At 35.6% G+C, this 25,493-nt stretch overlaps 1 protein-coding gene across 4 annotated transcripts in view; it reads right to left on the bottom strand.

Moving 5' to 3' along the window:
• Window positions 1-4,079: 4,079 nt before the first annotated feature.
• LOC115211125 (tribbles homolog 2) overlaps window positions 4,080-25,493 on the bottom strand; it is a 36,656-nt gene continuing 15,242 nt past the window's right edge. For 3 of the 4 annotated variants that reach the window (XM_036502603.1, XM_036502605.1, XM_029780061.2), the window contains exons 2-3: window positions 6,818-7,110; window positions 4,080-4,879 (exon numbers count right to left, since the gene is read on the bottom strand). In XM_036502603.1, coding sequence (XP_036358496.1) covers window positions 4,396-4,879; window positions 6,818-7,110 — 777 coding nt within the window. In that variant the 3' untranslated portion in view covers window positions 4,080-4,395. Of the gene's footprint in view, window positions 4,880-6,817; window positions 7,111-21,726; window positions 21,802-25,493 lie in introns of those variants that run through there. The other variant, XM_036502604.1, reaches the window with a different exon arrangement.

The raw sequence follows: 25,493 nt of genomic DNA on the forward strand, positions 1-25,493 counted from the left end.
GGAATCTCACAACTCTTGATGGCAGTGGCATTTTAAAAATCCTACAGTACCTACCTATAAAAAACACAAAACACGAAGTACGTTGGTACGTTATGAGAAGAAATATTATCGTTTTGCGTAGGAACTTTCACCATTCCTTGAAGACCTAAAACGATATACATTTCTCCACACGGCCCACCAGTATATTATATAAAACAGCAAGGTTTCATTTGTGAACGGAAAAAAATTCGATCAACTGATTGCCCACACAATTGCAGACGTTTGAAATCTGACAAGAACTCCATGAAATAAATCGAGCGAAATTTTTGGACAATAATAGACAAGGCAGATTGGAGTGGGTCTTGTTTACTAATTATAAAAAAAATTGTAGTCAATTTATCTCATAGGAGTTTTCTTTTGCTTGTTTTAAGATTTTAAAACGCCCTAGAGAGTATTTGCTTACTGATTGCCCGTAGTGTCAGTTGATTGAGTGTTTTTCAAAAATACAAATACGATACGTTCCCCCAAATGCGACATTATACCGTAGTTAAATTTAGTATGCAGAAAACACCCCTGAAGTATTTCTTCTCAAACACACAGACACACACACAAACTACATTTTCCTATTTTTTTTTTTTTGGCCGACACAAACCACCACTAGCCTCCAAGGTCTAGGTTTTTCTTTTGTATACCATGTAGACCAGAACAATATATAGTACAATTATAAAATTCAAAAAGCATTGCCATATTTCGTTTTTAAATGGAAACATGTAATCTCGTCCATTTGATTAAATGTCTTAATAATAAATAGATTATCGATTGATTGAACGAATGTAAAAAGGGGAGTGAACGGAGAGGATCAGAGCAAAGAACTTGTTTATATCAATCTAAGTGTGTTTTATGCACTAGTGAAAAAAGTTCGGCCTCTGGTAAAAACTAAATCTACGTACAATTATATTCACAGCACAAATATCTTTTCCAAAAGATAAAATAAATAATGAGGAAAAAAAAAATCTAATTTGTTTCCTAAAAGTTCTCAATACGTGGGTGAGTCCAACAGGCAGTGTAATAAGTCAGTTTATTTGTAGGGGTCGGGGTTGGTAAGGGATTGGGTGGGAGTTTTTTTCTCCTTTTTTTTTTTTGGCAGTATATCAAGGTCACTCTGAAGAAAAAAGTGTGTGTTTGGGATTTTTTTTTTTTTTCAGATATACACTAACACGGTATTTGCACCACCATACATATTTAGATAACAAATATGTGTGTGTATATATATATATATATATTATACATACATATGTGTGTGTATATATATATATATATATATATATTATACATACAAAAACATTACATTTTACCCTATCCCAACTTCATTACATATTAAAACCAATAAGTTGATTATGAAACTAATGAAAAAGGGAAGAAAAAAAAAGAAAAATATATCAAAAGAATGTAATTTCTGTACACACTTTTTTCTATACATTTTTGTTTTGGGAAAATTTTGGAAAGGTGGGGCAGGATGAAAGAGACGAAGGGCAAAGTTTATAAAAGAACCCATATTTAAAAGACAATGGTTAACAATGAATGTTTTGTTTGTTTTATATTCAGATAGTTGCCAAATGTTCTGTTATTTAGTGGTGTGGCTAATATATTACCCACTGTTAAATTGGCAGTAGAGCAGGTTGCTGTAAGCAGAACCATTGTGAGAGAAAAGGAGAGAAGAACAGTAGTCTGGTGGCTTGGAATACCATTTTCTTCAAGACAGGTGAATCATTGATTGCTGTGCACGTTGAACACCAGTAAGCCTAGTAGTATCAAGTGGGTTCTTCTAACTCCCTCACCTCTGCACTTTTATTTTATCAGCAGTTACAAATATATATAGAAATAAAAATCTTTATATGGAGTTTCTATAGACATTCTGTGAATATCTGGTAATGCTTTAACTCCCATTTTGTGTCAGACTGAAGGACTTGGAACAAATGGAACAATAATTCAGGTAACTAACATAAACCATCAAAAAGATAGCTTATTGAAATATTGCGCTTTGTTTAACTCCCACAGAGTTACCTGTGGCAAAATATCGTGAGAAAGTTAAGTCATCAACACCCATCCAGCAGCAAATCTAGTTAGCTAAATTAATTAAAATACACTAATTACTAGCAAGTTGTGTTGCAGTCATCTGCAACAGCACTTGAAGGTGAGCCACAAGTTCAATATTCACAACACTAGCAAGAAATCTTAAATGGACAGTATCAGAAATTTGTAACTACACAGGGTTAAAACTTAGAGAAGTGGCTCACCAGGTTGTTCTGTTAACAAAAGAGCAATGTTTATCATGTGTGGAATAATTGCATGTTATCAGTCATGTGGTGTAATTATATATGTTATTAGTTTTGCAATTAAAATACATTATGCACTAATTAATGCCAGCCATTATATTCTTCCTGATGCTTCAATTGACATTTAATTTATAAATTCATAGCTCACGAATCCATCGTTTCTGTTACAAATATCACATTGATTGCACAGTGTACATGTAGTGGAAACACAAAGCTCAAATTTTGAGAAGGTATTAAACACACTCAGCTTCTGCTTCTCACGTGATGAACTACATATTCTGTCCATGAAACTCATTTGCAAGCAAGATTGGATTATGGGGAGTTAAGGGCATTTGCCTGGGACAAATCATACCGCTGGTGAGTAGAAATGAACTATCAACCCATTTGATTGGCCAATGCTCTATCTTTTTCATCATTCGCAACTTTGTATTACTAGGAGAGTAGGAATGTTTGTGAAAGGGTTGCATGTGAATCAGAGCACAGCTTTTATAGTTTGATACCCTTCATGATACTGAATAACATGTTTCTAAAAAAAAATCTTGTTTAACCAAACTGTGCTAACTAGAAGCAGAAAATATATGAAATATATACATATATCTTCCAGAGGATAATGTGAAAATGACTGCAAGATAGAATTAGTCCAGAGTATACACAGGTCCATATATATACTGTAGAATACTACCTATATAAAAGGTGTTTGTAATCTGATAAATTAATATGCTCAGTGATGTAAAAAAAAGTGTGTTGAGTACAAAACTCCAAAAGTGAATCTATAGATATAAAAGTACAATCTACTTTTATAGACATAAGCAAAGCTGTCAAATACCTACAAAAGACTAACTATTGAGAAGAGTTTGAGATAGATGAAGGAACATATCTTACTTAAGTATGAAACCCCAGATGTATAAATGAAGGAGTAGTTAGAGTATGAGAAGTTGCCACACTGATGTCTTTCAAATGAAGCGGATTATCAAAATATAAAAAAGAAATCTCAGTGGAAGGAGAGGGGGGAAAATGTGTGTGTGTGTGTGTGTGTGTGTGTGTTTATGAAGTGGAGGTGATAGAATAAAATCAATAAAACAGAACAAAAAACCCACCCCCTGAAGAATAAATGAATATATATATATGGTCTGTTTGGTCAGGAAATGATCCGTTTCTGACTATTCTGAAGATCCACCATTCACAAATATGTATAGGCATTGAGGTGAGATGAGGCAAGGTCAAGGTGATATGAGAAAGACATGCAAAAAACACCAGCTAAATTAGCAGGCAAAGGGACAAGGAGCATTGTGGACGGACTCCCTCCCACAAGAATGGTAAAGCCAGTTAGTAGGGATCCTTATCACTTAGAACTGTCACAGACAATAGAAATCTCTTAATGTAAAGAAATAACAGTGATGAGGTAATAATATATATACTAATCTGACCAAGTTTTGGGTGAAACAGAGAGAAAGCACGCATAGAGAAAGAGAGAAGAGCAAGAAAAAATTTTAATTTATCAATTTTATTTGAAAAAATAAATATCCAGAATTTTCTTTCCATTTAAATAATAATAATAATAGTTTATTAAAAAAAAAAAAAAGATAATACTATTTTAAATCAGAATTGATTTTTGTCTTTTTTAGTTTAATGCCCTTTATGGTCTTTTGCAATTTCTGTTGTCATCTGATTGGTTGAGATAACATTACAGTTGGTTCTTGAGTTAGGAGGGGGGAGTCTCCTGAAAATGTTTGCTTGCTCTCTCTCTCCCTCTCTTGCTCCTTCTTGTGTCTTTACACCCACACTGAGCCTATCACGGTTGTTCATACCCAATAATAGACAAGGAAAAAAAAAACAAAAAAGAGAAAGCTACTCGGAATGAAGATGTAAATGAAGGTGTGTGTGTGTGTGTATGTGTGTGTAGTTGACCCAGGGAAACTGCTCCTGAAGGTTGAGTGGAGAGGAATATCTTGATGATTTCCTTACAGTTGGAGAAAGAGAGAAGAAAATATAATCTACATTCCCCGCCAAATAAAAACGTTAATTTTTTGTTTAAATTCTTAGGAAAAAAAGATCCTAAATAAAAAAAGAAAAAATTTTTTCAGTCAAATAAATCATCTTTTAATTCTGTTAATTTGATATTTGGGACGGTCTGATCTGTTGTCTGTCTTCGGTCAACACATGTTTGGCTGACCGAACTACTTGGCCAATGGCCGGCAAGCCAAGGATGTAATAGAGAAACATCGGCAGTAAGTCTTTGAGTAGGATCGCGCCGTAACATGTTACGAATTAGACATTTGGCACCTGATGAAAGAATGTCTGGCAGTGAATACTGCCCTCGACGGATCTTGCCGAATAGAGCACTGGGCTCAGTATCATGGAAAGGGTAACGGCCGATAATCATGGTGTATAACATGACGCCAAGGCTCCATATGTCTGCTGCTTTGCCAGAGTAACTTTCAGTTGCGGTACTGAGAATTTCAGGGCTCACATAGGCAGGACAGCCATGTTTGTCTGTTAACCTGTCGTCTGATTCATCTTCAAGAAGGCAAGCATCTTCAAGTCCTTCTAATAAGAGATGTGTCCTAGAGGAAAAAGAAAAGGAGTATAATAATAACCAATTCATATTGTATCCACAAAACAATTACATAGTTCATACTTAGATTATTTAAATCATATTTCTACACAGCAACTGACAACGCGGAAGGATATTGATAAAAAAAAACATAAGAAAAACTGCCTAAATTTCTTGCAATATAATGCAACATGAAGATACACAGAAGGATCGAGACCTAATCAACACACACACACCGATATGTAAAACAAAAAGATGGGGTACGATGTTGATTATCGATCTTCGGTAGGAAAAACAAAACATCCTTTAATTCTTGCTTTTCACAGATCTGTGTCATTTGAGTTTGTGAGAGTCGTTTCACTAAACATAAGATCAAGATCATTGGCTGACAATATAAACCATCAAGTTTTCCTAACGTTCTTTTAACAGCTAATATGAAGTCACATTTAAGAACAACAACAATATTAGTACTACTGCTTCAGTGAAAACCAAGCACTTGGTTTCAACTGTGCTATATTCCTGGTGATAACATTTTAAGCCTTGGTCACTTTTCTTACCAATCAACCAGCCAGCTAGCCAACTAACCAACACAAGCTAAGGCACTAAGATACAAGTGAAGGGTCATGGTAAACAATAGACTCTCTCCCCAATGAATTTTAGCAGGAATAGAGTTCATAAATGATGAGAAATGAGGTTTGGTCACATGTAGAAGATAACATTTGAGGTATTAGCGGTCCCAGGAGGAGGAAAAGTGCATTAGACTTAACACATACACACGCATGGCAATGTAGATAAAGTCTATAGTCAATTATGGTGGTAGTAGTGGTGTAGTAGCTAAACATTACACATACTAAAAACCTGGCATACATAGTTACAAAGTTCATTCAACCAACCTTGGATGGACACAATCAATAGAATTAACTGATCCCAGTATATTACTGGTATTTGTTTTACAGATAAAGGTAAAAATGGTGGAGTTGGTCCTGGTAGAATTTGAACTCACACTATAGAGGATACAAAAATGCTTTATTGCAGTTGTCTATCTCTCAGTTATCTCTGTTCAAGCAATTACTGTTTTTACCAGTTTCCTGGTCTTTAGTAATAATAATAATAATCCCTTCTATTATAGGCACAAAGCCTGAAATTAAGGGGAGGGGGATAGTCAATTACACCAATTCCATTACTCAACTGGTACTTAATTTATTAACCCCAAAAGGATGCAAGGTAAAGTTGACCTCAGCGGGATTTGAACATAGCGATGGGCAAAATACTGCTAAGCATTTCGTCTGGCGTGCTAACAATTCTGCCAGCTCACTGCCTTAATAAGAATAATAGTGGTTAAAACTTTGAAACAAGGCTAGGCATTAGAGCGGTAGGAGTAAATTGATCACATCGACTCCAGTACATGACTAATACTTATTTCTATCAACCCTCGAAGGATGAAAGGCAACATCAACTTTGGCTGTATTTGAACTCAGAATGTAAAGAACTGGAAGAAATGTTGAGGCTCTAGCAATTTCTTCATCTTGCTGTCTTTACCCTTTTGTTACCAGCCCGGCCAAAACCGGTTCTGGCTCTGTAGTACAAATGTCTTGTTTTCATAAGTTTTGCATTAAAATATGCCACCAAACCTTAGTCGCAATTTATATACCTAACACAAGCTGAATGATAACTGAGTTATTTTACTAAATTCTTTGTTATATTTAAAATTAACTGAAAGAAACTCAGAGCATCTCAGAATAAATACAGTAATGAAAGGGTTAATATCTATAATCAATCTGATGATTAAGATTTCTATTTTTGCCATAAACCCTCAAAATTCATAGAAGAGTGCTACAACATGTAAATTCAATTCCAATATATTATTGGTACCAACTGAGAATAAGATAACAATAATAATGGTAACAACAACAAAAATGATGATGGTGGTAAACATTTTGAAACTTACTTTTCTGGATCGGCAAAGACAAACTTGCGAAGCTTGAGATCACGCAGTACAACTCCATGTTCATGGCAGTGCGCTACAGCCTCCACCACTTGTCGGAACAAACGACAAGCCTCGGCTTCTTTCAACCGTTTCTTTTGCCGCACGTACGAGTGCAGGTCACCATAGTTGGTTTTGAAAAACAGGTAGACGCCATTCTTGTCGAGTATCACCTCTTCCACTCCTGATATGTTCGAATGGCAGTCCACCTGCCAGTATGTACTAAGCACCTCTCGATACCGTTCAACAGGAAACACCTGTAAGAGACAAAGAAATAAAAATAAATAGACAACACTTCTATAATTAAATCGTGGGTTATTGGCAAAGTCATAGAACAGAATGTTTTCTTACACCATTTTCTAGACTTGATTCCAAGACATTCTGTTATCATACCTCTGTCCAGGGGCTACTCTAACCCTTGTGCTTAAGTTAGAATTTATTATTATAACAATGGATTAGTAGAATTGTTAGGTTCCAGGGTTGAGTTTAATTTGGCCGTTCATCCTTTACAGATTGGTTTAACTGAAAAACCTTCGCCTCAAACTTATGGTCTAGTGTATATATTGTGTTGTAGACTCCGAATTCAGGTTCTTTTTATTATATCCTATCTTCACCACAGGTATATATTGAGCTTTTAGGCAAAGCACTTAACAACCTTTATATTCTTTCTCTATAAGCTAAAACTCCGATAAATCAAATTGCATGCCAAAGCAGGATTTCCAACTCCTTGAAGGTTAAATGAAAGTCATTGAACACATGTAGACTATGCATAATGTTATATATTCTAAAATAAATACTGGATAATTGTTATATATTTTGCACATTCTACATGATTCAATTAAAGAGAATCTTCCATATGTATGAAAGAAATATAAATAGCAGTCCTCCTAATGTATATGTAAGGGGCTACTATCCACACACGGAAAAATTTCTATACCAACCAGCTCCCAGAATAAAAGTGAGATACAATAAATACAAGGGGATTAAGGGATTATCTTGAATCCCTCTTAAACCTGGACAGCTGCCCACCTATAATCCCATTGTCTATCGCAAACATGGATTTATATTTATATACAGTGTATAAGTGTGTATCTTTAAAAAACTGAACAAAACAATAGAGATTTCATCAACTCTTTGCTGATGGTGCTTTGAGGGGTTTAAAAAAAAAGGTACAAAAATCTATTAAAGGGCCAAGAATAGAGATGGCAGAGGGAGAGAAAAGATGAGTAAGAGATAATATAGGTTTATTAAACCAAATAAAAAATAGGAACAAAAGACACACAATCCTTTTAAAGTATTTATTAATCAATGTTCATATTAAAATCAAATGTATAAGTGTAGGAAAGGATGATGGTGGCAGCACTGGTAGTAAGTGATGCAGAGATGAGTATTGTGCCCAAGGGAGGGGTGGAAGTGGAGAATGACTACCACTGTACTGAGTTAGGGTTGGTGGTGGTTTAAGACCAGTAATGCCACCTGCTGCAACTTATGACGATGACGATGATGATACATCGGAATAAGTACATCAAACAACTGTGTGAAATGAAATGAAAGAACAAAAAAAATAAAGAGAGAATATAATGAAAGAATATAATGATGTGATGTGAGTAATAATCTGTGTGAAATGACTGAATGTATTTATTGAGTTTGGTTTTATTGTTGTTGTTGTTGTTGTAAGTCATCTGTATTGCAAGTATACTGGTAGGGGTGGTGGTGGGTGGGGGGAAGGCGAGGAATGGAATGGAAAGACAGACAAATATAGAAACTCCGCAGAATGTAGAGAGATATGTAGAACGAAAAACAAAAAAAAGGAAGAGGGTCAAATGGAGAGAGAGAGAGAAAGAGAGAGAAAGATAGAGAGATAGTTAGAGAGATAGAAAGATAGAGATAGAAAGATAGATAGAGAGAGAGATAGATAGAGAGAGAGAGATAGATAGAGAGAGAGAGATAGATAGAGAGAGAGAGATAGATAGATAGATAGAGAGATAGATAGATAGAGAGAGAGAGATAGATAGAGAGAGAGATAGAGAGAGAGATAGAGATAGAGAGATAGAAAGAGAGAGATAGAGATAGAGAGATAGAAAGATAGAGAGATAGATAGATAGTTAGAGAGAGAGATAGTTAGAGAGAGAGATAGTTAGAGAGAGAGAGAGAGAGATAGAGATGAGGAGAGTGACATGTGGAGAGATTTAAAGATATTTAGAGAAAGAAATGTAAAAGGAAAAAGATTGAGAGAGAGAGAGAGAGTATGCGTGTTGGAGAAGGGAGAAAAAGAACGAGATGAGGGGTGAGAAAAGTGGGGGAGGAGGAAGGAGGGAGAGAGGGAGAGAATAAAGGAGATTAATGATTCCTTCAGCTTCCCTAATATTAGCATCTCATGTGAGGTCTTCTTTCCACATCAGTTGCCGCTGTCATCTGTTGAGTCACAAATAAACATAGAAACACACACACACAACTACTTCTGACTTGATGAGAGCCACGAAGGAAGGATGAAGTGTGTGTGTGTGTGTGTGTGTGTGTGTGGTGTGTGTGTGTGTGTGTGTGTGTGTGTGTGTGAGAGTAAGAGAGAAGTGGGATGGCGACAGAGGATGATTATGTTAAAGGAAATAAAGAAACAATACTAGTATAGGGATAGATTATCGATCAGGGAAACTAAAACCCAACTGCAATAGAAAATTTTTTTTTTTTAATGAGAGAGAGAGAGAGAGTGTGTGTGTGCGTGTGCGTGCATGTCTGTGTGTGAGTGTGTGCGTGTGTGAGAGAGAGAGAGTGAGAAATATGGGGATAGAGGTAGGTTAGACAAACATATCTTGCTTGCTGCTGAAATCCAAGTTAACTTCTCCACCTACTTCCTTCTCTTTAAGACAGGGAGCTTAGCTGGCTGGCTTTTAGGAGTAGGTAACTAAGCAGGTAGAAAAAGGTAAGGAAGAAGGGAATAGTTTTACAAGAGAGAGAGAGAGAGAGAGAGAGAGAAAGATAAAGCAGTGGTGGTGGTGGTGGAGGAGGAGGGGGAAGGGTGCAATGAAGAACGTTCTACAGGTAAGCTGCTGTTGCAATAGCGTTGTTGCTTCGGAGGATATCAGCATTGTTGTTGTTGCTATGAGGCAGAAATCAATTATATCTCCATCGTCCAACATTGGAAAGAAGCAAGAGTTAGCAATAAAGTGCAGAACAAGAGAAGAGCTAGGCTATTATATATATATATATATATATATATATATATATATATATATATATATATATATATATATACACACACACACACACACGAGAGAGTGAGAGAGAGAGGAATGGAGAATCTGAATGAAAATCGGTGCTTGTCTTGTGCTGCTGCACCGAGTGAGATACCTGCAGTATAAATTGGAATAGGTGTAGAAGTGTGTATTTGTTAGAGGGGAGGGGGGGTGAGGATGTACTTGATGTCTGGAGAGAGGAAGTGTTGACGAAGGAAGTTGTAAACACACAAAAAAAGGTAGAGAGGTAGGCAGCTCAAAAAATAAAAAAAAAAATTTCAAAAAGAGAGAGAAAATGGTGGCTAGCGAGATCATGACAGGAAGACTCGAATATGAGAATATAGACAGAGGAAGTGTTGAAAAAAATAAAAATTAAAAAAAGAAACTAATTCATTAAATCGTTTTAGTGGTATATGTAAGTTTGAGTCACGAATGATGACTTCATTTTTAAACCACTAGACTGACCGAACTCTCTGTCTGCCTGTAGCAAACATCAAAGCAGGCATTTTTCACACGTGCGCATGCACAACAGTTGTGACACTAGGCACTTTTAACCATCATTTGTTACTCGGAATTGATCCTGGCCGGAAGGCAGTGAACTGAACATCTTATAGGCCACAGCTTTCGTAATTTCATTATCATAATTAGTATAACGAAATGGAGACAAGTCGTTGATACAGTTGAGAGAAAGCAACGCCTTGTAGGAATGAGATTTTGCCAATGTTGCCAATGTTGCAAACGATGTGAGTGTATGTGTGATATTTTGAATAAAGAGGTTCCAATAAAATCCAGAAAACAAACTAAAGAATAACATAATGAATGAAGAATTTTCATTTTGTTATTGTATTTATTCTTTCAATGGTTTCAGCCATACAAGCTTTGACATAGTTGGAGCACCGCCATATTGTCAACGTTATCAATTTAATATCCGTTTTTACATATCAAAGTTCCATGAATCAAAAACCAAGCATCATCTCACTTTAGATTCCTGAAAATCCGTACTTCAATCTATTTTGGATTACCAACCGCATTTTCTGTTTTTTAATATTCCATCCAATCTTAAACTGCTATGAAAGTAGCGATATTAGAAAATGACTCCAAGAAAATATTAGTGTTAATAAAAGAAGAGAAATAGAAAGGAGCTAACTACAAATAATTAAATACAAAATAAGATCGATATTAAACAAGAAGTCTAAGAGGAACCACCAAAGAAAATAATTCAGAAGAAAAAAAAAGGTAAATAAACACAAAAATCCGGATGATGAGATGGAAAATAAGAAAGGAGCAGACAACCGTAGACGGTTAAAGATTTATGAAGCCGAAAAATTTATTACTCTTGTTTCTGTCAAAATACAACCGTGGTTGATAGATCTAGCATAACCCACAAGCACCTTAAAGTTATGGGTTGACTGTCTTTATTTGATATATCGCTATCATTTAGAAAATAATATAATTATTAAGTAGCAGATACTTTGAGAAATTAAAAATCATTATCAAACAATGTTGCAAGCTATATATTTATTTTCCGTTGGGTATTTGAACTGTTAATCAAATGTTTGGTGCCGCTTGTCTAGTCAACCTCTAATAGGTATTCCACAACATTCAAATAAATAAGGTTAGGGGAACTTTTAAGGAAAAATAACGATTTATGAGGTGCCTTGGCTGCAATAATTTTATTGATATTTCCATTGCAAGCAGAACCATTTCGTTCATATGACATCTTGCAATCCTTGGGGACTTAATCGAGCATCAAGAAAAGCCACCGTTATCAACACAGCAGTTAATCATTTAGCAAGAAGTATTTTATTCCAGATACTCTTACCTGTAAATGAAATGTGCATTAACAATTGGATTCTCTGTCAGTTTCGACGATGAGCATTCAGCTTTTTGACCAACGCGTAAACGACACAGTTTTCTACAGGTACGTATTCTCTTAACCTAATCATCAGGCCAAACAGTGCAACTTACTATGACAAATTGGACCTTTGGATTATAGATACAATTCAAAAATAAAGATAAGAATCGACCCTAGTATTGAATTTTGAAAGAATTACAGCTGACATCCGTGAGATTTGAACTCAGAACACAGAGATCTGGAATATATACTTGTAAGACATTCTATCCAATGCTCTAATGATTCTGCCAGTTCGCCACATTCGCAATAACTATTTTTCACCTCCATTTTTTTACAAACGCATACCAAACATTGTGAAACAGTGTCAAGCTATGCAGAGAAGAAAGGAAAAGAAATATCCCAGAAATTTTCTGAAGGTATGTGTAAGGAAGTCGAAGTTTGGTTTTTCACATGTGGAGCTGAAAAGATCTTGAGAAAGAGGGTTTAATGACTACACTCATTGTATACACCCACACAACAACAGTGATCTAGTTTACAGTTTATAAATGTAGGGGCTGCAAAGGATATGCATCAGTAGCTACCCTAAATGGCTGTCGGTCTCGCATAAAAAGAAAAAGGGTAGATTAATATCACGAAAGAAAGACATATGTAGATAAATGTAATTATGAATGCAGAACACTGCGTAAAAATGTCTGTACTTGTGTAGGCGTGTATATAGCTACACATGGTTGTATAAATTATCTCGTTTGGCCTGATTTATATACCATAACGATTTCATCAGCTATTCACTATTCCCACACTTAGGCGTATAGTGGAAGTATCTTGGTACTCACAAGTAGACGAAGTAGTTAAATGGTGAAAAGAAAAAAAAAAAAAAGTACTTTCGAGTTCTGAACAAGAACTACTTGAAACGCATGCACAAAAATCAGCGTGTCATCACTGTCTGCGCAGGAACAGACACTTCACTTAATTTATTAAGTAATTATCCAAGTAAAATAAGCTCTGGATACGTAACACATGCGGGCAAGTGTAATAATATTATACGTTGAGAGCAACAGCATACAGTGGTCAGAAGTTGAAGAATAAAAGAAAAATATACAGCAGAGATGATAAAAGTTTAGAAGCAACAACTAAGGCAATTAAAAAGACTATTAACCAAAAACTAATTACCAATAGATCTTTCCTACAGAATATATATATATATATATATATACATACATATATATATACACACCACATACATACACATATTTATACACACCACATACATACACATATATATACACACCACATACATACACATATATATACACACCACATACATACACATATATATACACACCACATACATACACATATATATACACACCACATACATACATATATACACACCACATACATACACACACACCACATACATACACACACATATATATATATACACATATATATATACAGATATATATATATATACACAGATATATACATACACACACGCATGATGGGAAAGGGTTGAATGCGAGAATCGATAGCAATTATTACCCAGACTTGATTCATACAGTAATATTTTTGAAGTCAGTGATTATTCTAGTATTAAAGTCTAGTGACTAACTCACCGTAAACTTAGGGAGCTAGTCACAACTAAACCCCCATTATTGGCCCCTACCACTAACCGTCGCTACCGGCCATGGAACCTTAGCTGAGCAATAACACTCATGGGGGCCAGTTTAGTGATGGCGATGGTGCGATTGGTGAAGCAATTCATTGAAGAATACGGCTTAAAAGAGAAATGTACACAGTTAATGTAGCTTATTTTTATATTACTCACACGCACACGAATCTATGTGACAGAGGAGAGAGAAGGCGAAAGTGTGTTGCATGTGTGTAAAAACCCCGATTCAGAGAGGTAGAGGTGGAGGGAGGAGAAATAGCGCGAGGAGAAGGCGGAGGAAAGTAATTTAAAGCAACAGCTGAGAAAGACAGAAAGACGCGAATAGAAAGAAAAACACAGAGACAGAGGGAGGAAGTACAGAGGAAAACCAGATTATATATATGTGTGTATATGTGTGTGTATGTGTATATATATATATATATATACACACACAAACACACAGACATATATATGGTAGGGGGAGATAAGTTGGTTATGAAAGAAAGAAAAGCGGCCAACAAGTGATGAGTCATCATCACCGTTACAGATATCGCTTCTCTCCCCTCCCTCCCTCTTTTGCAGAACTTCCATTTCCCAGCTGTTGTTACTAGGGAGCTACAGGAGGAAGTAAGGGAAACTGCGAGAGAGAGAGAGAGAGAGAGAGAGAGAGAGAGAGAAGGAGAGAAAAACACACACAAAAAAAAAGGGAAGAGGTAGTTCGGGAGTAGGTAAAGAAACGTGGAAGGGAAATTACGTATAACTAGGTAGAGAGAGAAAGAGAGAACGAGAGAACTGGAGTGTAAGGAAGAGGTGTTGTAACAGCAGTAGAAGAAGCCTGCAGGTCCTCTCAGCATTTAGCTTCTGTTGAGCTGGTTTTTACCTGTCTGTTGCTGTTGTACAAGTAGAAACCAGTTAAAAAGGTGTGGCGGTAGGGGGTGTAGCGGATGGCTGTGTGTGTGTGTGTGTGTGTGTGTGTGTGTGTGTGTGTGTGTGTATATATATATAATGTGCGAAGAACTAGGAAAGAGGGTTTATGTTATTAAATGTCTGTGCGGTGCGCACGAATAGGAATAATGTGCATGTGTGAAAGATGGTAGTAGTTTTGCGTGCATGTTGCAGGTATTTGCGATATATAAACGAAAAACGGTTACACCGAGTCAGAGACAGCATTTGCTGCAGTAGAAGTGTCTTTGGTAGGGGCTGACTTTGGTTTCACTGGGAACGGGAAGGGGTGTAATTGCTATGTACAGCAGGATTTTCTAATATCACAGCGAGTGTGATGAGTGTATGCGTGTGAGTGTAAGCGTGTGTGCGTGCGTGCGTATATGAGCGTGTTACCTTATTCAAGCAAGAAGCCTCACGAAGAACAGAATTGGCAGGTTGTCCATCTTCTCCAAGGAAATTAACGACATAAGATCCCTATTCCCCCCCCCCCCACACCACCGTCAGGTGATATTCATAAACTGTAATTCTGGGTTTCTGCTCGTTAGCTATGAGAGTTTTTATGGAATGTGGCCATATATGTAATATTTATATAGAAAATAAATAGTTGTATTGCAATCACTGTAAGACTCATTGGCGAAGCATTCAGGCGTCATCCAAGAACGTGAACATTAAGTGTCACTAACTGCGCTTCCACCTCTCATGCTCAGAACAAGTAATTTTATGTATTAACATAAAAACACAACAATTAAAGGATTTCATTAAAACCTATGTTAAGGTCACTACTGATCTGAAAAGCGTCTGAGCCTTCTCTCTGAAACCATAAAGGTTTTGGAAGTAAATATAAATTTAAAAAATAACCAATAAAATATCCCCAATCTCTTCCAATTAAGATTGAGCATAATCTCTCAAGTGAAATGCCTGTATGTCTATAACAGTTATAAAGTAATTTGCGAAATCCAGTTTCTACTTACTCCCTTTTTAAAGTTTGCAAATCAAATCTTATTTTAGATACTAAAAGCACGAGAGAAAATAAGACATCACTATTCATGAAATTTGGCACAAAACACAATTTTTTTTATACCCATTGCATTTCCAAAAAGCATTTTTATAATTTTGTTTTAAGCGTCCATGCTTGTTCCAGGCTTCTAGTTAGCAATTATTATTTCATACGTCCACAATAATATAAAGCTTTTCTTTCCCAAGTCCCATGTTATCCTAGTGGTTAAAAAAGAGAGAAGAGAGAATGTGCATGGAGGCCAGGGAAACATGCCTTTTGTATCACACGTGAAAATACACAGAACAGGTAAATGGTCAAAGAATTGACAATATTGCTATTATGCAGCAATTCTACCTCATCTACTGAAGGTCATGCGTGTAACAGTAGGTAATCAAGCAGTCGTTTGTATGAAGTATCTATTAAAAGGATTATAATAGTTATATTATGTTTATGTAGGTCAAAAGGTCATTTATACAGTCTTGTGCAATATTTAGTATATCTTAAGCCTTCTTGTTCGGTTGTCTCCCTCGAGCCTGAACAATCTTCACTTGATTCATTCAACTTTATGCCAGAGCCGAATTGACTAACAGCAATGAATAAAAAATATTCTGAAAATTTAATTAGCTTAATTAAGCAAGATATTGTTTGACGCAGAAGGTAACAATGAAGATCTCTATTTCTCGCCAGATCTCAATTTTAAATTATCGGTAACTCTCTAGTTATCACACCACTTACCAATTAAACTTGAGCAAAGTGTAAAAGACCTGGAGTATATGCAAACACTTAACGAGCCAATAACTAGGCAACAATACAATAACTCATTACAAAATAATACAGCACTAATTACAATATCACGATTTAATTAAAACAAAACTTATTTTCGCTATGGAAGTATTCACGACTGGCTTTCAACCAAAAGTCAACGGATGATTAAAATTCAATTCCTTCACACCATGGTAACAAGCTGGTATAATTGCGAAACTGGTATTTAGAAATTATATGTTGACCATCCCTCCTCCACTGTCTATTTGTCAACAATTGAGATGGCCTACATTCCACAAATGTAGGCATTGTGGAATGTAGGCATTTAAGCTTCTAAATGGAAAATAAACCAGTGTTACTGATTGTTAGTCGCAATATGTGTTTTTATTTCCGAGTACAATTTTGCAATTTTAGGGTTCAATGCATCGTTTGTAGCAGGCACAGACGCATATAAATATATATGAAAAAATGAATATAACCATCTATAAATTGGAAAAATGCAACAGGATTGGTTGGTTACAAACCCATGTACTCAGAACCTAGTCTTCAAAGCTATAAGATAAGCACACCAATACATGTTAAAGCTTCATTTAACGACATACCATTAAAACCATGTCTTATCCACCAATAGGAAGTACAAACCTCAGTGATCAGATCGAAAATATTGCTATATAGGGCAAGAGACAACTTTTTGTTCTAAGTGGAACAATACTTGAAGAGCAAAAACAAACGAAAATGTCTTACAGACTTAGAAATACTCGTTTACCGTGTGATTATCATATTCTGGAGAAATATCGTTTTAGGTATGAAAAAATAATACTATTTGAATCTGTTACGACAAAAGAGATAAGTTAAAGCTAATTGAACATAGATTCATATACTGATGCTTAACTAGAATAATTCAATTAAATCACCGACTTGGGTTGGTTAAATTTAACTATTCAGACCTTTTAATATCTCTACAATCGTGAATTTCAACTAAAAAATTATAAAAAAAAAAATTACAATAATGCACGCGCACACTTCTAAAAAGAAAACCACTTGAGGTCTTCACTGAGTTGATTAAATGAAACCAGTTCTCGCGCAGTTGTTAAATTTACGAAGACTGCAGTCTCTTGTGCAATTTTCTAAACAATAGACTCGCTTTGGCCACGACAATAGAAGGGAATTTCTATAAAAGACGACAGACATGTAGTGATGACACTATGATGTGTCACAAGAGAAGAAAGAAAGGAAGGAAAAAAGGGAGTTCAACCATTGGAAAGTGATGTGGGTTTTTGAAAATGCTGGTATGCAGATTATGTTCTGACAGTGTCGCATGTAGAGAGAAATTCCAAACGTTGTTATAAAATGACAACCAATTAAAAATACAGAATAAATAGAAACGCACAAAAATCCACCCAACTTTCTTGTGTGACTGAATTGAAGCCGGTCAGGTCAGAGTTATCAAGTGTGACATGACAGATAAAGCCCGATTTCAGAGGGAGTACAAAACTTCTAAAGGAAAGCTAACCTATGCGAACAATGCTTTGAGTTTGGGGAAACAATGGGAACGAGTTCCATCTTGGAACAAAGCGGCAAATTTACTTCCTTCCATTCTCTCTCTGCCGTTGTCAGAATTATTTTATTCACCAAAGTCATTGGCTCAATTATTGAGTCTTAAGAGTTATCAAAAAGACAGCTTTCTCTCTCTCTCTCTCTCATATATATATATATATATATATATATATAAGATTTTGACCAAATTGGAATTAACACTTTCTCTTTTATAGACTTGGTTAATGATCTTTAATCTTGCAATTCCATGGAATAATTGTGTCAAACTTAAAAAAAAAAAAAAATTGAAAATTCTGTGTTTTTATGTCATTTAAAAATTAAATGTACAACAAAACAGTAGACTAGAAAACGGTTTCCCTCCCTGTTTCCGAAATCCGATTATATACTCTGCTGCGATTAAAGTCGGAATATCATTAAATAAACAAACAAACAAAAGGAAGACAGCTATTTTGAGAAGGCATGCGTTGTCGTCATTTTAACTTAATTTTTCCATGATGCGTAACTGAGATGAGAACGTCCCCTAGAGACAGAGAAAAGGGATGCAGCAGAGGAGAGTTGGAAGAAAAAGGCGGGAGACAGAATAAACGAAAGGCAGAAAGGAAGAAAGAGAGCGAAGGGAAAAAGGCATGAGTCGACAATCACCTTGATTATATATATGGCCAATGTGCTGCTGTTGTCTGCTGTCATCCCACACCTAAACAAAGCAGCTTCGTTCTCGCCAGCTTCCCCTCTCTCTTTCTCTCTTTCCTACCCTTTCCCAAGTCTCCTTTCTTACAACTATCACCTCCTGATCCCTACACAAACCGTCTGTCTTGTCTATGGTGACTTGCATGTATATATTCGACAGACAATGTGATAGGCTTTATGTCCAGCCATCGACCGCCAATCTGAATGTGTCAGTGTAGGGGTGTGTGTGTGTGTGGAAGAAACAATGCAGAAATAAGAAAGAAAAAAAAAGGGGGGAAACGATGGAACATCCATGTCCCAGCCGTGATAGTAGTAGCACGTGGGTGGTGATCCTATCTTTTTTTGTCTTCGCCCGATCAACTTACCTCACACTAAAATACTCTCCCTCCCCAGCAGTTTTCAAAACAGACAATGGGTTTCCCCCAGGTTTTTCTTTATTGTAAATCCGTCTCAATACCTGCCCAACAAAGAATGATTCCCCCACCATCAACACACCATACCTCACTATATGCATTTTTCCCTCGCTCTCCGTACTTGCCCAACAATAAAGCCCGTTTTAAAATGCTCTTATTCCTCCTGCCCCGCCTTCTACCCGACACGAAATAGTCGTGAGGTCACGATACTTCAATTTTCTTCTCTTCCAAGAATTTTAATGGAAAAAGTTTTTCTTAATGTTCCCGCAATATTATAACTACACGACCAATCTTGCATTCCCCGACTTGCGCAATGCATATTATTGTTTAGCGACAACTTGCATTACAACAACAACACACACACGTGTGTGTGTATGTATAGTTATATATGTGTGTGTGTGTATTATATATATGTGTGTGACCATTCTTTCTAAAGTGGAAAATTGTTTCGATTCAAGTGTTGGCTAGTGTTACACTGTGCAAATGTCTAACAATAACTATCAACTTCTAAACTACTCTTGTAAACAAACGCAATAAAAGTTAAGTATTTGTGATTTCATTTAAACTTTACTTTCTATGAGACAAAGAGAGAGAGAAAGGCACCAATAACATTTACTAGCTTCGTTGTCTTTAAAAAATTCCCTAAAATAAAACGTAAAATTTGCAAGAAACTTGATCTGCAGTCTTCTGCTTTATATGAACCAAAAATGCCAACAAGCTGACATTTTTAAGACTTAAACTATATAAAAAGATTTTATTAGCTTTTGTTTTTTTAAAATTTTATGGCTTTAATAAAAATAATAAATCCAACAAAAACGAAATACAATTTTTAGCTGTTTCTCTCTCTCCAACTTTCTTCGGATTACTTTATAAACAAAGAAATATTTCAGAATTGAAAACGAACTAAACAACGCAGGTTTCTACAAAAAAGCTGGGAAATGATTTTAAAATAAAATTTTATATTAATTTAAAAAAAAGAATTTTTGATACACTTAAAAAAAAAATCTAATTTCTTTGTTCTCTAACAACCCCTAAAAATCTTGTTTGATTGTACCAGAGAAACTAAATTAAAAACGCCTAAAAGTTTTCGAAATCCCATATAAATTATATTCAAGGCAAATGTTCACTAAGATATCAAAGTTTATTACATAAACTAATATAACTGGTTATATTAGTTTATTTCTTCAGTAAAACGTTTAAAACTTTTGAGGTGGGGGAAAAACAAGAACAGGCATTGTTATTTCGTTTACAACATACACGCAATGCAACTAACAAGAGAAAAAAACTTTGTTTTTAAAAAGATAAGTCTATAAAAACTGACATGTTGTTCATAAATTTTGCGGACTAGTTAAGGTTATATACCGTTTTTATATAAACCATAATAAACTTAGGTGAATGAAATAAGTGCACGTGCGAGGGTCGAACGAGTCTGCAATGGAATAAAGAGTCAACAAAGACCGGCTAATCACGCACGTGGGTTTACTGGTTTTTGAGTACAAGAAATTAAAAGAAAATGCAGCTAAATAATAATAATAATAATAATAATACAGAAAATGCATTTATGTTAAATCTAGAATGAACAATGGATTACTAGGTAAAACAAGAGGAATAATTTCTAAAGCAGTTAGTTGCAGTAAGCTGCTTTGTTTAATTCTATTAATGAAAAAAAAAATCGAATTAAAAAGTAGTAGTAACTAGACTTTCGAATGATAATTAAAAAAAAAAAAAACTAAGTTTATTCACTCACTACCACACAAGAAAATAAAACTACCACACTTTCTTAACTTTGAAAAGAAAAAAAAAAACTAACAAAAGAAAACAATACAAGTAACAACAAAAGACGTTTAGTTCTGCTGAGTAATGGATTTACAGCTCCTGTGGTTGTAACATCACATCAACTTTTGCCAAATTAAGAAAATTTGCCAACTACACAAAAGAATTTTCTTAGTAATTAAAAGAAAATTAATTGATATGCATGCAATGTCATGTCACCCTCCTAAAGGGGTTTTTCTAAATAGTAAGAAGAAAATAATCTTACTTCTAAATGTAACTGTTTTAAATAATGATTTAATTAGATATTTATTAAGCACGTTTTATAGACAGTTTGGATAAAGAAAATCTTAAATTTACTTATTTGATCTGAAACCCATTGGAAACATTTTTCACAGGGATCGTGCGTAGGTAAACCTTAAAAAACAAAAAGGAGTTTTTAAGAAAAAACTATCAATAAATAATTTTATAGACTCTGCAGAAACTTTAAGACAAAATTAGCTTTTCCACTATAATAATAATAATAATAATAATAATAATAATATAATAATAAACGAGCCTCAGCTAAATTAATATACCAGAATGTACCGACAAAAAATACTTAAGGATATCAGAAACTTTCATTCTTAACTTTATAATAAATATTATAATAGGAAAAAAGTTTTCAAACTTTCATAACTTTGACTCACATAAAAAAAAACCTAAACAATTTACATTCTTCTCCTTTAACACTCCTAACAAGAACAAAGGAACTTGGTATCCTTTCAATGTTATAAAGCCCCGACGTTAAAATAATACACCCTTTCCCGCTCTTGATTCTGTTAGGGAAGAGAAGGAAAGGATTACTTTCCGCCGGGATCCTTTTGGCAAGTGTATTATAACATGCAGACAAAGCTTGCTACGAACTTCACTGAATTGTGTGACCAGCCACTCACTCACTCACTCACTGCTGTCAACTTATGATAAACCACCATGGCAAGCAGACAAACATAACACAACATACCTTGACAGTAAAATTCTTATTCTGTGAGACAGTGCACCGAAAGGAACCGCGACCTTTCATTACTAGTTTATGCCGAACGAAAACAAAAAAGTTTAGGGCTTAAAAAGCCAGGGAAACAGAGAAGACAGAAGGAAGAAATGTGTTGTGTGTGTGTGTGTGTGCGCGTCTATAGAGGAAAGGGTGGGGGCGAGATGAAGGAAAGTGCTAAGTTCTTTGTCTTTTCCCGGGATTTCAGACAACGGAAACCCCTTTTTGGCGAGTGATGAGTAGCTATGCTGCTTAAAATACGACACCGTCATATTATGTACGGAGAGAGTGGGAGGAAGATTTTGTGGAAGCCATTGTGACTTCTTAATATTTTATTTCAAATAAAAAGCATTTCGTTTTCTTTTGAGTCTCCCTGTATCTATCTATCTATCTATCTATCTACACACACACAAACACACTTTAAAAATATCTTTTTAAAGAAGTGTGAGTGTGTTGTATTAGCATCCAAAAGTTAGGGAAAATACTAAAGTGTTAACTTTCAGAAATCTTGTACGCTGTCAACGTTTTATATAAAGTGCAAAAAAGCAAGAAACTTCAAATTATTACTTTTATTATACTATATAGTTCTCACTGTAAATCGCAATTAATTTGCACTTAGACATGCGCATATATAAACATCATGTATATTCATTCATAAATATCTTTTTTTACACACACGCACGTATTGAACTATGATTTTTGTTTTGACAAGTTTGATCGCAGACCGGTTTCGATTCTGCGAAAGAGCTCCTTTCAACAACGTTACTTTGAACACAATTCCGATCTTCACTTGGCTTTTTATGCTTCAATAACTCAGCAAAAACTTTTATAGAACAAGTCAATAGTAGAAAATCTAAAAATATTGCATGTGGAGCGGTTAGTACTACCCATGGCGAATGAAAGGAGGAGCAGTTTGTAGACTGCTATTCTGACACACCCGTGTTGTTTACAACAAATATATTCTGGTAACTTCAAGCTTGCTATTTATAATATAATCTCCACAAAAAGAAACTACTACTACTACTACTCACTACTCACTACTGAATGATGGATTGGCCGGTTCTGTATGAGACAGTGTCTGGCATCCTCCTGGGGTCGATAAAATATCAGTCAAATTCTGGGGTTGAAACAATGGAAGAATTAGTAGAGGTCACTTCACGATCTATGTTCAAATTACACAGCAGTTTAACTTTGACTAATTCATAAATTGTCCCTCACCCACCTCAAGAAATTATGGCTTTGATACAAAGCTACAAATTATTATCATCATTATTTGTAGCAGTAGTAGTAGTATAAGGAATAGTAGAGGGTTCAACTAAACGTACAACACGGATCTCTTATCTGTAAGTTGAGTTTGAATTCCACCCAAATCGACTTTGCCTAATGTGCTTCCTGGGTCTATGAAAACAAGAAACACACTCAGTTCTTCAATCTACTGTATCACTTTCTTGCAGAAGAAACATTTAATTAGCACTGTCCAATCACCAAATATTAGTTCTTTGGATTGGCTTAAGTTAAAATTCTATTGTCAGTTAAGTCCCTGTAGAAAAGTAGAGAAAAGATCTGCAGGTTCGAATATGAAGGTGCTGCAAGGGAAGGGCTTCCTCAATTAATCAAACAATAGTAAATTTAGATTTGTTGAGATGCGCTGTTGGCGAGTGAAACCCAGGACTTGGTCTTCATTTCTGATATCGAAACTCACTTTCAAAGCATGAACGCCAATTTGACTATCGCACCTTATTTTTGTAAACTCAGTGGGTTTCTGACCATACCATTTTGACCGAAGTCTTCAATGATTGCGATGGCGCAAGTGCTCAGAAACTAGTCATACTAAGTCTGGTCAATATCTTAGAGAATATTGGACAGAAGCTTCCAGAAATGCTAAGTGAAATGTGTCAATTTAGGAAGGTTCTTTATTTCTCTCTCTCTCTCTCACAGCATATCCATGGAGCAGTACGTTGTTCTCAACGATCTCTTCCAAATGCTTTAACTTTTACATTTCTCTCTATACGTCCATTCAAAAGTTTGCTTAATAAGCAATAAACTTGCTATACTTCACACGCAGCAGCCAAATGTGAATGCTTTAGAGTTTTCACTTGAGACTTGTTGCATACTGACACACATCTTAATTGCATGAAGTTTGTATAGAGGAAGAAAAGAGAGGAGAACTGGGGAGAGGGGAGCAATCCTGCGTGGGAGGCATGTAGCAAGTTCAAAAAACCCAAAACTATTGCAGTAAACTTTGGTTACCACAATATATGTAGAAGAGGGACAGTATTTCACATTACAAATTCTATAAGCCATGCAGGAATGTGCTTGTGCTAACGTATGACAGGTTTTAGATGCTTGGATAATGCAGGTATTGAATTTAATTTCCGGTAAAAGCTTTTTCTTAATACTGAAGATATGTGATACATATTTGAGCGCTAGCAATTTTCAGCGTCAACTGCTCTGAACAGTGTATATGACACCCAAAAATACACACATTCTTGCCATCAATCAGCAGTAACCGGCATCTGTCTTTTAAACCAAGTAAAGTGCAATTATAGTAAGCTGGGTAGTTTGATGACGTTCTTACCATCAGGGTTAGTGTCAGAAGGTAGGACTTTGTGTCAGAAGGTAAGAATTTACTGCTAAAGGAGCAAACCGAACAACCGACACAAATATATTGGAATGAAGACGCTGAGACCTTGAATCAAACCAACAATCGCTGGAAGCATAAAGCTACAAGAATCAAGTACAACACAGTACATTATTCTTACATTACTATGCGATCTCAGCATGACTACAGATCAATAGCTAGAACCAATAAAAGCGTAATAAAAGCCATAAATCAATAGTTCATAGAAATATCTGCAATATCACTAGTTGCTTAGAAGTAGGTCGGAAAACAAAGGGCTATCTACCCCCCCCCAACCTCCAAGACCAACTTCCTCTCCAAATGCTCTATGTTCTTTTATAAATCGTAAAAATCGATTTGCGGAAAGAGATGTGATTTATTCCCAGATTAGCCTTGATTGAATCGGTATATGACTGAAAATGAGAAGCTAGGATTTAAGGAAATTTGGCTCCACTATTTCCAGGAAGTCGATGCTGAGGGATAGTTCGTCAGTGATTTGTAATTTCACCATTTTTAGTTCCAGGTCAGTTCCGACTGAGTAAACCTGATTCAAGGCATTCCTGACATGACCATCTTTATTTCTTTTTCAGACAACTAGGACTGCGTTAGTCAATGTGTCTTTCGTTTTTAAGACAATGAAATTTGAAGGAGAATTGGGCACTACTTCTAGCATATCGAGTGACCACATAGAGGCTTCCTCATTAGTTTACTATGATAGTTATGAGTATAGGGATGGGTAAAAAATTTGACTTATTACATTATCTTCTCTATTCATAAATGGAAACCTTTTAATTTTATGAATCCTCTACGTGATTACTTAAACTGTTAGAAATAACAGCCAAAAGTCCCTCAAAACACCCGTCTTAAAAGCAAGCAATAGAATTTTGACAATTTTTCTAGTACGAGTTATGTTTCTTTAATCTCTCTCACATCCTGAAATTGCGCTAAGCACAACGAAAGTAATCAAAACACCGTTGGACTAATTACGGTAATGAGAGCTTTTTAGCTCTGACTACTACGTGTGTGTTGTGTGTGTGCGTGCGTGCGCATCGTGGCAGAGTACCTTGCTGGAGAGAGAGAGAGGCAGCTGTGTCATAATGCTGCCATTACATTGAAATCT

The sequence above is a fragment of the Octopus sinensis genome, linkage group LG4 (genome assembly GCF_006345805.1).
Source record: "Octopus sinensis linkage group LG4, ASM634580v1, whole genome shotgun sequence".
NCBI lineage: Eukaryota > Metazoa > Mollusca > Cephalopoda > Octopoda > Octopodidae > Octopus > Octopus sinensis.